The 17,953-nt window shown below is 44.1% G+C and overlaps 1 protein-coding gene across 1 annotated transcript in view; it reads right to left on the bottom strand.

Annotated features, from left to right (window-relative positions):
• Window positions 1–1,787: 1,787 nt before the first annotated feature.
• Window positions 1,788–17,953, bottom strand: part of LOC121270132 — a 152,094-nt gene continuing 135,928 nt past the window's right edge. The window contains exons 7-10 of the mRNA XM_041175449.1: window positions 5,149–5,412; window positions 5,016–5,060; window positions 2,920–3,027; window positions 1,788–2,124 (exon numbers count right to left, since the gene is read on the bottom strand). Of these exons, the coding sequence (XP_041031383.1) occupies window positions 2,921–3,027; window positions 5,016–5,060; window positions 5,149–5,412 (416 nt within the window). The 3' untranslated portion in view covers window positions 1,788–2,124; window position 2,920. The remainder of the gene's footprint in view (window positions 2,125–2,919; window positions 3,028–5,015; window positions 5,061–5,148; window positions 5,413–17,953) is intronic.

Below are 17,953 nucleotides of genomic sequence, written 5' to 3'. Positions count from 1 at the left end.
GACTGAGGTGCTCTGGTGTTGAAGCGCGCAACGCATCTGAACTTTTCCAATATGGAGAGACGCATGTGTTGTCACGGAGAGACGCACTCCCGAGTGTGACAGAATGGACAATGACCCTTTGTGAATTATATTAAAATACAATTTATTGGCAAGCATCGTGAGATGAACTCCACAGCTTGGAAAATCTCGTGCAAATTCTTGGTAAAAATGTGACAGGGCTAAGAAATGCTCTATGGAAAACAGCTAGAAGTGTCTGAAGGCAATTAAAGTCTACAATGGAACCTGGTATTCAGTTTTCTTCAGTCACATTGACATGCCAGTACCTCTCACTATGCACCGGCCTCTTTAGGATATTTACATATGCTCACATTAAGTGTTCCCGTAAAGTGTCCTGGAACATGGGCTTCTTCCAATATTTCAGAGTCTTAACTGCTGGAGCCTGGGGGTCCAATTCTGAGCTCTGCACTTTGTGGAGGGTGTCAAGACCTCTGGAGGTGGGGGTGGGAGTGTGGTGGATGAGGTTTACCGGGAGCGAGAGGCTTCACTTGACATGGAGAGGCCGGAGAGGCTCCCCTCTCAGCCGGGAAGGAGGAGGGTGGGCTCAAAGAGAGCAGTCCGAATTTGTGAGGTGTTTCGAGTGGGCAGCCAAGGTGGGGGGTGGGGGGATGTGGGTTGGGGGTGGGAAGGGGCACTGAGGTGGCAGGAGGAGTCGGTGATCACGGGGTGAGGCGCTAGAATTATGAGGGACGATTGGGGAAGTTGGTACTGTTCTCCTTGGAGATGGGGGAGGCTGAGAGGAAGCTTGATAGGAGTTTCCAGAATGATGAGTTGGGGGTGCTTGGGCAGAGCAGATAGGGAGAAGCTGCTCCCGTTCATAAACGGATCGAGAGCCAGAGGGCACAGTTTTCAAGTGTTTCACAAGAGAAGCAAATACATGGTGAGGGGGAAGCTTTTTCACACAGCGAGTGGTTCGGGTCTGGAACGCACTGACCTGGGAGTGTGGTGGAGGCAGGTGCAGTCAAGGCATTCAAGAGGGCATTGGACGATTATTTAAACAGAAACAATGTGCAGGGTTATGGGGAAAAGGCAGGAGGTCAGTACTCAGTTAAAATGCTCAGAGATACAGCCAGGGCAGACATGATGGGCTGAATGGCCCCCAATTCTACACCCTAACAATCATGCGATCCTGTGAACCAGAGAGGCACAGGTTGAAGGCGATGGGCTGAAGAACCAGAGGGTGTGGGGTGGGGCCGGGTGGTGGTGGGGGAGGTGGATGAGGAGAATTGTCCTTCTCAGTGGGAACTTATTACAGGTTTTCAGATGAATAGGGAACAGGGATGCATTTGGAGGGCTGGGGAGAGAGAGAGAGAGTGGTCAAGCGGAATGAATTGGATGGCTCCTTCAAAAGGGCCCGCAGGGCAGTGATGGGCTGAATAGCCTCCTGCAGTGCCACGGGACTCTATGGTTTTTCAGGCTGGTGATTTTGTTGTCCTTCCCAAACACTGGATTGTGACATCCGGTAGGGACACTTCACGTGTTAGGACGATAATATTCCAAGAGTCTAGTCATGAGGCTTCACGTGTTGCTGAGAATTCAGGCCAGGCTGTCAAAGCTTTTTGCCCTGTGCTCATCAGGACACATTTGCAAGAATGCTAAATTACAAAGGAAACAACAATTTAGACTGCATGGGAAGAGAGTGCAGCTTCCTCGCAGCAATACTCCAGCTCCGCATGACCAAACAGCATTAAGACTCAATGTACAAAGATAAGAAAATATACATCTTACAATTACACAGTTGGTACTTTTAATATATGTTCAGACAGCGACAAAGGTATGAATGAGGAGAGTTTTATCAGAAACCATATATACAAGAGATTAAGCTCAATAAGCTGCACTGTCCTTTGAGAGGGACGGATAGACATTATGCAATCGTACATTCCTGAGGATTTGTTAAGAAATGGCTGGCACACGCAAACTCATATATGTATTCGACACGCGGCACGTCAATGTGGAGGCAGACACCATCAGCCGAAAGCATTATTCTGCACTGCAGCCGAACCAAAGATCTTTCAGCCTTTGCCGTGGTCCCCATGATTTGTTCTGTGTTCATGGTCAACCGGTTGTCTGATTGGAGAAAGAGAGGTGGTGAGAGGTGGTTTTAATATGGTGCAGAATTGCCCCGCTCTGCCAAACTATTCATCAAAAGTGATAATCTGGCCCTTATCGGGAATGAGAACACGTCTGTATAAGTCCTGTATAAAGGACATTATTACTTGGAGTTTACAGCACAGAAAGGGGTCTTGCAACTCAAGTGGCGTATGTCAGTTATGCCATCCCACACTAGCCTCCCCTTACTATGTCAATGTCTCATTCATTTTTTTTTTGTTAAGGTTTAATGACAATTACATTGTTAACAGGTCATGGGTGTTTGCCCACCGACAAATGGGGATGGCTGGGACACTGGGCAGGGGGCTGTTGGAGTAGTGGTGACTGAGCTAAGTCAATAAACTCTCTCCAGCAAAGACAGCAGCTCTGCCTTGGCTTTAGCCTCAGCAGCCGGTGTGGAGCCAATTAACATGCTAATGTCTGATCCCGTTCTACTGCATGCGTCTAGCCAGGATGCAGCCATGGAATTCGCCTCCATTATTCCCTGTGGGAGCGAGTTCCATATTCTCAAGACTCCCTGGGGAAAGATGTCCCTCCTGAATTCCAGTTTACGCTCCTCACCCCGTTTGACCAGCCTCATAAGGGGAAACATTTCCTCCCCTCGTGAACTCTTGCGTGACCTTCAATTTCACCCCCACTCCCGCACCCCACCCCCCACCCTCCCACCGCCCCCTCACCCCCCGCCCAATCAGGTCGGCTTTCGCCCCCACCTCTGGGGACAGAGTTGGGTCAATGTTCCTTCCGGCCTCTCACCTTAGGAGACCCAAACACGAATGGTCATCAAGATGTTGAACACGATGCTTTTCAGGAAGAACAATCTTAAGATTAAGACCGTCAGAGAAAGAAAACTTTCGTCTTCGTCTGCAAAGAGGAGGTAAGTGAGAAAGATCTATATTAAAGCCATGAATTGTTTGACATTCATCAGTGTCCATTACTTGAAGCCAATGAAGCCAGGACATTCACTCACTTTTCACATTCACAATGTGTTCTTTACTCCCTTCTGGGAGACCCAAGGCCGGAGTAAAGAGGCACAACACCTCAGAGCTGTAGCTCAGTAGTTTTATATGCTCCTCACCGCTGTGCACTTAAAAAACACACACACACACACACACACACACACGGACACTCTCACACACACACGTGCACATGCACACATACATGCACATACACGTGCACACACACACACTCTCACACACACGTGCGCATATATACACATACATGCACATACATGTGCACACACACACACTCACACACAGAAGCGCATATATACACATACATGCACATACACATGCACACACACACACACTCTCACACACACAAACACACGTGCACATACACCCACACACGTGCACATACACATACACACACACATGCACATACACACACACAGATGTGCACATACACACACACACGTGCACATACACACACGTACATGCACATACACACATGCATGTGCACATACACACACACACATGTGCACATACACACATACATGCACATGCACACATAACACGCACACACAACACAAACACACCCGTGCACATACACACTCACACACATACACACACCTGTACACACACATGTACACGTGCACATACACACACACACACACACACAACACACACACATGCACACAACACAGAATCACAGAATCTCTCAGTGCAGGAGAGGCCCTTCGGCCTATCAAGTCTGCACTGACACGTGAGAAACACCTGACCTACCTACCTAATCCCATTTACCAGCACTTGGCCCATAGCTTTTAATGTTATGCCAAGTGTTCATCCAGGTACTTTTTAAAGGATGTGAGGCATCCCGCCTCCACCACCCTCCCAGGCAGTGCATTCCAGACCGTTTCCACCCTCTGGGTAAAAAAGCTTTTCCTCACATCCCCTGTAAACCCCCTGCCCCTCACCTTGAACTTCTGTCCTCGCGTAACTGACCCTTCAACTAAGGGGAACAGCTGCTCCCTATCCACCCTATCCATGCCCCTCATAATCTTGTACACCTCGATCAGGTCTCTTGGCTCCAATGGAAACAACCCAAGTCTATCCAACCTCTCTTCATAACTTAAATGTTTCATCCCAGGCAACATCCTGGTGAATCTCCTCTGCACCCCCTCCAGTGCAATCACATCCTTCCTATAATGTGGCGACCAGAACTGCATATGGTACTCCAGCTGTGGCCTCACCAAGGTTCTATACAACTCCAACATGACCTCCCTACTTTTGTAATGTATGCCTCGATTGATAAAGGCAAGTGCCCCATATGCCTTTTTCACCACCCCACTAACATGCCTCTCTGCCTTCAGACATCTATGGACACACATGCCAAAGTCCCTTTGTTTCTCAGAACTTCCTAGTGCCATGCCGTTCATTGAATATTTCCTTGTCAAATTTCTCCTTCCAAAGTGTATCACCTCACACTTTTCAGGGTTAAATTCCATCTGCCACTTATCTGCCCATTTGACCATCCTGTCTATATCTTCATGTAGCCCAAGACACTCAACCTCACTGTTAACCACCTGGCCAATCTTTGTGTCATCCACAAACTTACTAATCCTATCCGCCCCCCACCCCCCCTCCCACCCACCCCCACCCCCACATAGTCATCTATGTCGTTTATATAAATGATGAGTAATAGGGGACCCAGCACAGATCCCTGTGGTACGCCACTGGACACTGGCTTCCAGTCACTAAAGCACACACACATACACAATACTGATACACACACACATACAGACACGTGCACACACACACACACACACACACAAACACGTGCACACACACACACACACAAACACATACAGACGCACAGATAGAGACAGACACAGGCACACACACTGTACTCACCTCCATATTTCTCCAATAGCGTGATACAAGTTGCCTCAGGATCACCTGAAATGATAACGGGTCACGATTATTATCACAATCCCAATTAATGATTTGCAATTCGAATTGGAAAGCTTTAAGGGAAAGAACAGACCTGCTAACTCCTTGGATTTATTCCCAGCCGTGCATTGAAATCCATCTGTCTTCTGTCCCGTCAGGAATCCCACCATGCTGTAGCTGCGATCGACGATGGACAGCGAGGCGTCATCTTTGCTCCAAATCTGGTTTGTACCCTCGGCCTTCACGGACATATTGTACACATTGGGGAAATAGTCCGTCGCCAGGCACACGGGTCCAACATTGTGACTGTTCTTGGGCGCAGGGAGGATGTAGATGGACGGCTCTGCATTCTCTGACTCTGTTCAACGAGAAGAGGGAAAGGAAGCTCCCTGAGTTAGAATTGAGGTCATCGCCATTGAGCAAGCTTCGCTACACATTATTCGCTGTCCAAACGCAAAGTGCAAACCAGAGCCGTGACCTCACAAGCATTTTACACTCAGATACAACGTTCATTCTCTCTTCGAGTTCCTCAGGTAGAAATGGACCTTAAGCCACCAGCTCATAGGGCTTGGTAAACCCCAACTTTTCCTTCGTTCCTGTTCTTGTGAAGGGGCTACAGCTTTGGCGGCCTTGACACCCTGGGAGAATATCAGGATTAGGAGGAGGAGTAGGCCCTGTGACCCCCCCGCCCCCCCCACCACCCCTCTGAGTGGCTGATACCTGATGCCAAAGGAATGCACCTACAATCTCCGGACAGTCACATCTGGAGGAGCAGCCTCTCCACATCTAGCCTGCCAATGCCTCTGAGAATCTCCATCCTTACCCCCTACTTCTAAATCCAATTTTTAAGTTTTAATTTATTTTTCTTCATTAAAAAAAGTATATTTTCATTTATTGACGCATTTCTCTCCCTGTTTATTCCATTTCGATTATTTATTTTTTAAATGCTTTTTTAAATCCTCCCCCCCACTCCCCTCACAAGGGCATCTGTCACTTGTTTCTATGTTGTTCTTTCACAGAGTGCTTACCCTTGTTCTGCTATTAACACATTCTGCTTTCTCACCTTTATGCCGCTATCAGCTCCTCCTTTAGTCTTTAACACTAGCATTAACACTCCCTTTGTCTTGTGCTCATAACACCTTTGTCAATCTCTCCTGAGCTCCCACCTATCTCTGACCTTCTAACTTCCCCCAACTGCTTCACCTCCTCTTAAACAGTATAAAATCCATCAGATTTCTACCCCTCTTTAAGCTCTGAAGAGGAGTCACACGGACTCGAAACGTTAACTCTGTTTCTCTCTCCGTGGGTGCTGCCAAACCTGCTGAGTTTTTCTGCCCAGCATCTGCAGTATTTTGCTTTTGTCTCTGAGAATTTCGTAGGTTTCCATTAGTTCAATCCCTGTTCTTTGAAAACCCAGGGAATCTAGGCTGTACTGATACAGCTCTCCCATTCCAGGAATTAACCTGGTCTTCCAATGTGCTCACCCTATGTAACATGAGGCAAATTATTGACAACCCTCCAAGGGAGACTTATTTATTTAATCCATCTCACGATGGTCATAACCTCTGCTAACTAAATTCTTACAACTGACAGATCCTTTACTGATTATTATCTATGTTTTCAACTAGTTTTCCATCACATTACATATGAATTAGGGCAGGAGCAGGCCACTCAGCCCTTCAAGCCTACTCCGCCATTCAATAAGATCATGGCTGACCTGACTGCAACTAGCTGCCCACCCCCGATAACCTTTCACCCGCTTGTTAATCAAGAAATCTATCCATCTCTGCCTTAAAAATATTCAAAACTCTGTCTTCCACTGTCATTTGAGGAAGGGAGTTCCAAAGACTCACCACCCTCTCAGAGAAAAAAAAATTCTCCGCATCTCTGTCTTAAACGAGCGACCCCTTATTGTTAAACAGTGACCCCCTAGTTCTAGATTCTCCCACAAGAGGAAACATCCTCTCCGCATCCACCCTGTCAACTCCCCTCAGGATCTTATATGTTTCAATCAAGTCGCCTCTTACTCTTCTAAACTCCAGCGGATACAGGCCTAACCTGACCAACCTTTCCCCATAAGACAACCCACGGATTCCAGGTATTACCTTCTCTGAACTGCTTCTAACGCATTGACATCCTTCCTTCAATAAGGAGACCAATATTGTACACAGTACTTCAGATGTGGTCTCTCTAGTGCCCTGTATAACTGAAGCATAACCTCCCCACTTTTGTAATCAATTCCCCTCACAATGAATTACCTGCTGTACCTGCATACTAACGTTTCATGATTCATGCACGAGGACACCCAGATCCCTTTGCATCTCAGATCTCTGCCACCTCTCAGCATTTAGATAATATGCTTCTCTATTATTCTTCCTGCCAAAATGAACATTCGCCCACAGCGCATAACCTTTCCATCACTAACTTTTGTTTCAAGGTTGATTATATCTTGTAGGATTCTACTTCTGCCTTCTGGTCTTTACTACCTCTGAATAGCTAGTTTTGTTTCGGTTCACATTTAATCTGCTTTGGCCATTCCTGATATCCCATCACCAAAAGGCTCATTTCTTGGAATAGAGTTAATACGTTGCCTTTAATGCGATGAATGAACTAGCCCCCCCCCCACCCCCAGTGTAGATGTCCAGCACTATGTGTCACTCCATTGCTGTTAATCAGCACATCGTTCTTTCTGAAGTCACTAGGGATTACTTTCCTTTCCCACTCAAATCAGCCCTCATTGCGAGGGGGCTCACAATGACTGGTCGATGTTGAGAAGGTTTTTCCACTAGCAGGGGAATCTCGAAGTAGGGGACATTAGTTACAGAATAAGGGGGCACTCGTTTAAAACTGAGATGCGAAGGAATTTCTACTCTCGGAGGGTAGTGAGTGTCTGGAATTCTCTATCTCAGAGAGCTGCGGAGGCTAGATCACTGAAAGCTTTAAAGAGGAGGTAGAGAGCCTTTTGAAATATCGGGGAGTTGAGGGCTATGAGGAGCTGGCACGAAAGAGGAGTTGAAGCCTAGGGCAGATCAGCCATGATCTTATTGAATGGTGGGGCAGGCTTGAAGGGCTGAATAGCCTACTCTTGCTCCTATTTCTAATGTCCTTATGACTTGAGTACAGGAGCAAGGATGTCTTCCTGCAGCTGTACAAGGCCTTGGTGAGACCACACCTGGAGCATGGCATGCAGTTTTGGTCTCCTTACCTAAGTAAGGATATACTTGCCACAGTGGGAGAGCAGTGAAGGTTCACTAGGCTGATACCAGGGATGGCGGGACTGTCATATGAGGAGCGATTGGTTTGACTGGGTCTATATTCACTAGAGTCCAGAAGAATGAGAGGGGATCTGATTGAAACATGTAAAATTCTAACAGGGTCGGACAGACTGGATGCAGGGAGGATGTTTCCCCTGGCTGGGGCGAGGGGGGTGGGTGGGTCGAGTACAAGGGGGTCACAATCTCAGGATATGGAGTAGATCATTTGGGACTGAGATGAGCAGAAACCTCTTCACCCAGAGGGTGGTGAACCTGTGGAATTCTCTACCCCAGAAGGCTGTGAAAGTTGGGTCAATGAACATATTTAAGAAGGAAATAGATAGATTTCTGGACGCTAAAGGCATCTGGGGTTATGGGGGGGGAGAGCGGGAGTGCGGCGTTGAGATAGGGGATCAGTCATGATCTTATTGAACTGCGTAGCAGGCTCGAAGGGCCGAATGGCCAACACCTGCTCCTCATTTCTATGTTTCTATGTGAAGTGCTGTTTTTCCCTCGGTATTTTTACCCCTGCTCTCTCTCTCTCTCCAACTGAAAAGAGTGCCGTTATAGTGACATTCCCTGCAGCATTGCTTCCAACCCTCCCCCCAATCCCCACCACTTTCTAAACTTATTGGGGGTCTGCACTTCACCAAGCGTAGGCTGGTGCACCGAGAGCTGCCCTGTCGATGTGGACACATCTGAACATCAGTGACACATCTAGTCCACTGCCCAAAAGCATAGCAATGGAGAAATATCAACAGGGTCAGCTTAATCCTAGCTCCACAGCCAAATGGCTGTCGACTGCCACATTTCCAATGTCCATGCAGTCCCGGTGTGCAAACCCACCAACCACCCCACATGGCTTGCCTCTCGTTGACATCCAAAGTCCCTGGCCTATTGATCCCTTTTTTAAAATATTAAGATATTAAAACTGTACGTTGCATTTTCATTGGGCTGGGGCAGATGGTGGTGTTGTGGTAATATCACTGTGCTGGTAACCTGGAGGCCTAGGCTTAGGATATGGGAAGGCACAGGTTCCAATCCCACCATAGTAGTTAGAGTCCTAGAGGTCTACAGCACAGAAAAAGGCCATTCAGCCCATCGAGCCTGCACTGGTCAAACAAGTACCTAACCATTCTAATTCCATATTCCAGCACTAGGCCCATAGCCTTGTATGCCATGGCATCGCAAGTGCACATCCAAATGCTTCTTAAATGTTATGAGGGTTTCTGCCTCCACCACCCTTTCAGGCAGTGGGTTCCAGATCCCCGCCACCCTCTGAGTGAAAAAATCCTTCCTCGCACCCCCTCTAAACTTCCTCCCCCTTACCTTACATCTATGCCCCCTGGTTATTGATCCCTCCACCAAGGGGAAAAGTTCCTTCACTGTATACCCTATCTATGCCCTACATAATTTTATACACCTCAGTCATATTCCCCCCTCAATATCCTCTGCTCCAGGGAAAATAATCCCAGTCTATCCAATCTCTCCTCATAGCTAAAGCTCTCCAGCCCAGGCAACATCCTGGTAAATCTCCTCTGCACTCTCTCTAGTGCAATCACATCCTTCCTATAATGTGGATTCCAGAACGGCACGCAATACTCTAGCTGTGGCCTAACCAGTGTTTTGTACCGTTCCAGCATAACCTCCCTGCTCTAATATTCTATGCCTCAGCTAATAAAGGCAAGTATCCCATTTGCCTTCTTAACCACCTTATCTACATGTCCCGCTACCTTAAGGGACCAGTGGACATGCACACCAAGGTCCCTCTGATCCTCATTGCCTCCCAGGGTCCTACCATTCATCGTGTATTCCCGTGCCTTGTTTATCCTGCCCAAGTGCACCACCTCACACTTATCCGGATTAAATTCCATTTGCCATTGATCAGCCCATCTGACCAGCCCGTCTATATCCTCCTGTAATTTAAGGCTATCCTCCTCAACTATTTACCGCCCCACCCATTGGTGGAATTTGAATTCAATTAATAAATCTGAAATTGAAAAGCTCATCTGGGTAATGGTGGCCGTGAAACTCATCGCCGATTGTTGTAAACACCCATCTGGTTCACTAAGCCCCTTTAGGGGAGGAACTCTGCTGCCCTTACCTGGTCTGGCCCAGATCCCTCATTCCAAAATCATGAGGAGCCTGGACAGAGTAGATATGGAGAAACTGTTCCGTCTCGTAAACGGATCAAGAACCAGAGAGCACGGTTTTAAAGTGTTTCGCATAAGGAGCAAATGCGAGGTGAGAAAAAAACTTTTTCACACAGCGAGTAGTTCGGGTCTGGAATGCACTGCCTGCAAGTGTGGAAGAGGCAGGTTCAACTGAGGCATTCAATAGGGCATTGGGTGACTATGTACATAGAAATGACATGCAGGGTTACAGGGTAAAGGCAAGAGATTTGCAAGAAGTTAAAAATGCTGAGAGAGGCGGTGTAGACACGATGGGCTGAATGGCCTCCTTGTGCACTGTCACAGTTCTGTGATTCTATGTGAGACAAGCCCACAGCAATATAGTTAACTCTTAACTACCCTCTGAAACAATGTGGCAGGCACCCTCCCTCTCTCCCCCCCTCACCCCCCCCCACCCCCGTTCAAGGGCAATTAGGGATGGGCAACAAATGCTGGCTTTGTCAGTAAGGCCCAAATCCCATGAAACAATAAATGAGAAAAAACTAGATTCCCACACACGGTTGTTTTGCAGTTAACGATTCTCGATTACTTCTGTCCTTTCGTCCTGTTCTGGTCGTCGTTTGCCACTTTCTATTATATTTTCCTTTGGCGCTAAATTATAGTGTCCACGAATTTTATATTGGATGTTTTAATGGGAAGAAAGGTGGATTTACTCAGAGTTACAGGCAGACAAGTTCCCGATCCAAATGTTTGCTTGTGGTTGCCTGTACCTTCACACAGTGTCTTACTGTCTCACAAGAATACTATCTGGTCAATCCACAACGTCCCCCTCACCTTACAACATAAGAACTAGGAGCAGGAGTAGGCAATTCAGTCCCTTGAGCCTGCCCCGCCATTCAATACGATCATGGCTGATCTCATTTTGGCCTCCAATTTCCCACCCTCTCCCCATAACCATTCAACCCATTACTAATTAAAAATCTGCCTATCTCCTCCTTAAATTTATTCAGCGTCCCGGCATCCACTCCACTCTGAGGTAGTGAATTCCACAGATTCACGACCCTTTGAGAAAAGTAACTCCTCCTCATCTCTGATTTAAATCTACCACCCCTTAGCCTAAAGCTAGGCCATCTTGATCTAGAATGCCCCAGAAGGGGAAACACCTGCTTCACATCTACTTTGTCTATCCCCTTTAGCATCTTATATACCTCAATTAGATCTCCTCTCACCTTTCTAAACTCTAGCGAGTGTCGGCCTAAACTGCTCAATCTCTCCTCATAAGACAAGCCCCGCATCTCTGGAATCAATCTAGTGAACCTCCTCTGAACTGCCTCCAATGCAACTACATCCTTCGTCAAGTAAGGGGACCAAAACTGTGCACAGTGTCCTTATGTTCTCATGTTCTTAATTGGGGCATCTTGATTAATTATGACTGAGCCTTATTCTTATCTGTGCCACTGGGAAAAATATATATACTATGAAAGGGAGATAATTTAATTTCATTCAATTTAACACTTTCCTCTGTGCTTAATCTGGTTTTTATAATCCCAAACAGAAAAATGCACGTGCGAGGGTAATCCGTATCTTTATGCAGTGTCTTTGTCTAATCTCTTACATACGAACAAGGAGCAGGAGTAGACCATTCAGCCCCTCAAGCCTGCTCCACCATTCATTAAGATCAGGGCTGACCTGATAGTAACCCGAAATCTGCATTCCAGCCACCCCCGATAACCCATCACCCCCTTGTTTACCAAGAATCTATCCAGCTCTGTCTTGAAAATATTCAAAGACTCTGCTTCCAACTCCTTTTCAGGGAGAGAGTTTCTCGCTGGCTCTCTTCTGTTCTATTTTACCCCATACCCCCGAGTTTACAGATAGCACCTGTTAATGCAACTAGTGGATTGTACAATCATTTAAAAATATTGTTCATTATATTAAGCATTGCAATATTGGTTCAAAGTAGTGTGTAAAATTGCATCCATCTTTATTTTTAATTCGTCATTATATATTTGACCTGTCACTAAATCTCGCAAAACTCCCTTTTCCATTCCAACCTACGCTATCTTCAGAGATTCTTTCCACGTGTAACCTATCTCAAAGTTGAAGAATTGCACCATCCTAAATTCATCCTCTCTCTCTGTAAGTTTTATATTTATTATCATTAACCTCTGCACAGTTCAGACATGGTAATGACTACACAATCCTCTAAATGACCCACACGAATTATGTCCAAATAACATTCTAGTGCAGACGTTCAGTGAAATGCAGCATTACGAATTGACTTATGTTTGGTAAGATACTCAAGTGGCTGTACAGTTAATCTAGTCCCTGGTCCAAATGTTAGTTTGTTGTTCGCTCCTTGATTCACACAGTGCTGCACCCTCTCACAAAAAAAGCCCCATGGCTCATTTTGTGTGCAGCCCATTAATACATATGTTTATCTAAGGCATTCCAACATGTTATTGTGTTGGATAAGGTGACATTTTCTTTTTAACTTCATGACTTTGTCACAAAGATTGGTAGGAAAGGAAACTGTGAAGAGGAAGTAAGGAATCTGACATGGATAGATTAAGTGAGTGGGCAAAGATCTGGCAAAAGTGAATACGTTGTGGGCAAGAGTGATCTTGGCAGGTAGAGTAAAAAAAAAGCATATTTTCTAAATGGTGGGAGATTGCAGAGCTCTGAGATGCAGAGGGATCTGGATGTCCTAGTGCATGAATCAGAAAAGGCTCGTATGCAGGTACAGCAGGTAATTAGGAAAGCTGAGAGAATATTATCATTTATTGTGAGGGGAATTGAATACAAAAGTGGGGAGGTTATGCTTCAGTTATACAGGGCACTGGCGAGACCACATCTGGAGTACTGTGAGCAATATTGGTCATCTTATCTAAGGAAGGATGCCAATGCATTGGATGCAGTTCAGAGAAGATTTACCAGACTAATACCTGGAATGGGCGGGTTGTCTTATGGGGAAAGGGTGGACAGGTTAGGCTTGTATCCGCTGGAGTTTGGAAGAGTAAGAGGCAACTTGATTGAAACATATAAGATCCTGAGGGGAGTTGACAGGGTGGATGCGGAGAGGATGTTTCCTCTTGTGGGAGAATCTAGAACTATGGACCATTGTTTAAAAATAAGGGGTCGCTTATTTAAGACAGAGATGAGGAGATTTTTTTTCTCTCTCAGAGGATGGTGAATCTTTGGAACTCTCTTCCTCAGTAGACAGTGGAAGCAGAGACTTTGAATATTTTTAAGGCAGAGCTTAATGGATTCTTGATTAACAAAGAGGGGTGGTGAGAGGTTCTCAGGGGTAGGTGGGAGGTTACAATCAGATCAGCCATGATCTTATTGAATGGCGGAGCAGGCTCGGGGGGCAGAGTGGCCCCTACCCCTGCCCCCTGTTCGTATGCACCCTCGAGTATCAGTTGATCCTGACTATGTTTTCAAATCTACGATAGTTGCTGGCCTATCTTGCGAAGTGTCCGCCATTATTACATGCCATTTTTAATTTATGTGCTATACGAACAGTTGGCAATATTGGAAATAGGTTTTACAGACGAGTCGTTGTTCGTTTTATTTCCAGTGAAACTTAGTTTCGTAAGTGGCCCCATTTGGCTCCACAATTGGCTTGGTTCCTCTCCCAAATGTCAACAGCCCTGTTCCCCTATTAGTCACAGACCCAGGCAAAATCTGCTACATGAAGTTTCATTCTGGTTCCACAGCACAGGACTGCTGCTACCAGCTACAATGGCAACTTTCCCCGATTGATCACCACCATTGCCAGTAACTTCAAATTGAGGGCAGCTAGAATTCACTGCAGGACCTCGCTCCTTCCTTGCACGGTCTGGACTGCGACTGACTCCTGGCCCTTGTGTTCATGGCCGCTAGCGTTCGACTCCCTCTCAAGCGGGAAGCTCTGCTCCGCATTCGCAATGTTCTTCATTATTTACATCCCCCCGCCCCCCGTTAGCAGTTTATCGATTAGCTTTCTCTTTTCTCGGGAAAAGAGACCACAGCCTGTTCAGGCTTCCGTGAATGTCATTTGCTTCATCCAATTTTTTTAAAAAAAGAGTTATACTTAATGAAACAATATTTTGATTATCACGCTCATAATTATCTTGTTGAAAAATGGAACTAGCATTCATTGCACCATTAGCTTGGTTCCAGATTCAAATGTTAGTTCATCAATACTATTCACACACCATGACTGCAGGAACCATTCTACCCCAGGTCAAGCATATTGGCAATGGAATGAATTGTGCATATTTATGGATTATCAATATTCAAAGGCAGTTCGACGCCTGCTGAATATTGCACATTCCCTGTCTTATTCAAAACAATTTGGGCCCAATCGCCCACATTAGTCCCAGTTGCCATACAATGTATAACTACGGTTTAATTTTTTGCTGGTGCTGCTCACTCCCATTGATCGTTTGTGGCGTTATGGTGGCCAGAATTTATAATTTGCTTGCAAACTAAGTAGCACGGTCATCTTGAGGGACTAGGAATGAGTTTCTGCCAGGATTAACAAGGAGCTTGGTTGCATCTCCAAATATTAATTTACCCTGTCCTCCAAAATGCATACAGTAACATGTGTAATCAGAGCCTACCTGCCAATTATAGATGTATGTTCTGTGCACTGCCTAAAGTGAATCAGGCAATTTCTCTATATGTTCAATATTTCTCAATATTGTGATTTTGGAGTATGATGGATGTATATTATATACGTGTGTATATGTGTGTGTATATATCTGTATATTTATATGTAAATATATATAAATATATGTGTGTGTTATATATAATGTATGTTTATGTGCGTATATATATATATATGTAATCACACAAAATATATGCACACACACACATATATATATATGCTATAGATAGATATTTGAACAATAAAAGGCAAAGGATTGAGCTGACTTCCAATCTACCTCTACTATTGATACACTTTTATTCTCATTGTCATTGACTTGAAATAACTAAGCATTCAAATTCTAATCCTTTCCCGGTTATTTTTGATAATTGTCTAATGTCAATCTGATTTCTGACATTATTCTTTCAAATCCCAACATTCACCGGGTTCTACGATTAGTCTGGTCCCACTTCCAAATATAAGCTTGTGGTTTGCAATATTCACACAGCCCTACATTACCCACCAAAAACCTTCTGCTCATTATTATTTTTTTTGCCTATCTTGTGGATGCAAATTAAAGAATCCACTCACTTTACCTTTTATTTTACATACATATCATCTACCTAGAACATATATATTTATATATACATATATATAGTGTGCATATATATACACATACATATATAGTTATAGAAACACACACATATATATCGATATATAAGTACACAGATATGATATATTTAATAATATAGACACACTAATATAATAATATATACTCACTTTATTTTTGCACGTATATCATCTATCTATAACATATATTTATATATACATATATATGTGACATTATTCTTTCAAATCCCAACACTCACCGGGTTCTACGATTAGTCTGGTCCCACTTCCAAATATAAGCTTGTAGTTTCCAATATTCACACAGCCCTACATTACCCACCAAAAACCTTCTGCTCATTGTTATTTTTTTGTCTATCTTGTGGATGCAAATTAAAGAATCCACTCAGTTTACCTTTTATTTTACACGTATATCATCTATCTAGAACATATATATTTATATATACATATATATAGTGTGCATATAGATACACAAATATATATGTAGTTATAGAAACAGTCACGCATATATAAGTACACAAATAAATTATATATTTTATAATATAGACACACTAATATATTAATATATACTCACTATCTTTTTTTCACACATATCATCTAGCTATAATATATATATACACACACATATATATACATATATATACTTTTAGAAACGCACAAACACACATATATATAATGACACACCTGCATTATGTATAGTATAGACACACTAATATAATAATATATACTCATTTTATCTTTTTTACAGTTATATCATCTACTTATAATATATGTGCATATTATATAGTATGTGTATATACACACATACATAAGTACATACATATGCATTATATATAATAATATAGACACACTAGATACACACACATATATATGTGTTATATCCATATATATCTGTGTATATATATAAAACATATATATCATCACACTCCAAAATGATGTGGCACAAAATGTTACAATTTTGAGGAATTTGGATTATATAGGGAAAGTTTAGGCAGTGCACAAAACATACATCTTGATAGATATACTGTAATTATTCATGATCACTTACTTGGCTCCACCGTTAACTTTGTCCCTTTTCCAAAGATAAGCTTATCGTTAGCTCCCAGATTCACACAGCATGGCGAGCTCCAGCAAAAACCCCCCTCCAGGTTGACTCGAGTGATATTTGTTTTTTTGCTGCTTCTGAATCTATATTTTAATACTTGGCATCGCCCGATGCTGTAATAGTGACATTATGCTGTGCAGCTTTTAAATGGCTGTTGACATTGATTGAGACATTGGATATTTTATAACTATTTTGACTGTTGCACAAGCATAGCTTGGTAGCCATTGAAAAGCAAAGGGCTCCATCTCTAGATCAGGTCCCTAGAACCCCCCCACCACCCGAGCCCTTCTGAAAGTGCTCTCTCCACGCGGGTCCATGAATTATCCTCCACGGTTATACATGTGTCTTCAGGAGGGATACATCACGCAGCTTCCCACAAACAGATTGAGCTGCTTACCCGTTGAACCAAGAGGTGGGCCCTGACACTTCTCTCTCCCAATTCCAGTCGCCTGCTTCATTAAAGCGACCTTAGGTTGCTTGTTTGGGGGTCAGTGACCGTTATTGTCCTACAGTGAACATCAAAATCTGGTAATTATGCTTCGGATTATTGCCAGGATTCGTTTCTTGACAATCGGTGAAGTGGGATTATAGGAAACAATTAGAATTTGGTAAAAAAAAATTATATATATGTATATATATAGTGCCCATGGAACTAAGTGAACGTTTGATCAAGTCTGACTCTAAGCAAGGGGGATACGCAATTCTCTGAACTGAAACAATAAATTTGAGACCATTTTTTGATGTACCAATTGGTTTATGCAACCTCCTGATCATTATCACACCGGGTAAACTGCTGTTGATAACTCGTTTTTTAAGGGATACTAGACCCACGCTATTCTTTTAAGTTCTACTGAAATTCCACCACCAGCCTCTGCTTGCAATTGCCCACCATCTCCACAAAGCAGAAATATATATGCTTTTCAATTCTTTTGGGGTTTTTTTTTTGGAGATTCTGCATCTGATGTAAAATTGAGAATTACGCGAGGGTCAAACCCATCAGCTCACTTAATATTTTTTTTAAAGTTCGTTCATGGGAGGCGGGCGTCGCCGGCTAGGCCAGGATTTATTGCCCATCCCTAATTACCCTTGGGTCACAGGGCGTTTAAGCGTCAACCACATGGCTGGAGTCACATGTAGCCCACAGCGGC

This window comes from Carcharodon carcharias, chromosome 27, assembly GCF_017639515.1.
Source record: "Carcharodon carcharias isolate sCarCar2 chromosome 27, sCarCar2.pri, whole genome shotgun sequence".
Lineage (NCBI taxonomy): Eukaryota > Metazoa > Chordata > Chondrichthyes > Lamniformes > Lamnidae > Carcharodon > Carcharodon carcharias.
The sequence above is the reverse complement of the archived record's forward strand: the minus strand, read 5'-3'. Positions and strand labels throughout refer to the sequence as shown.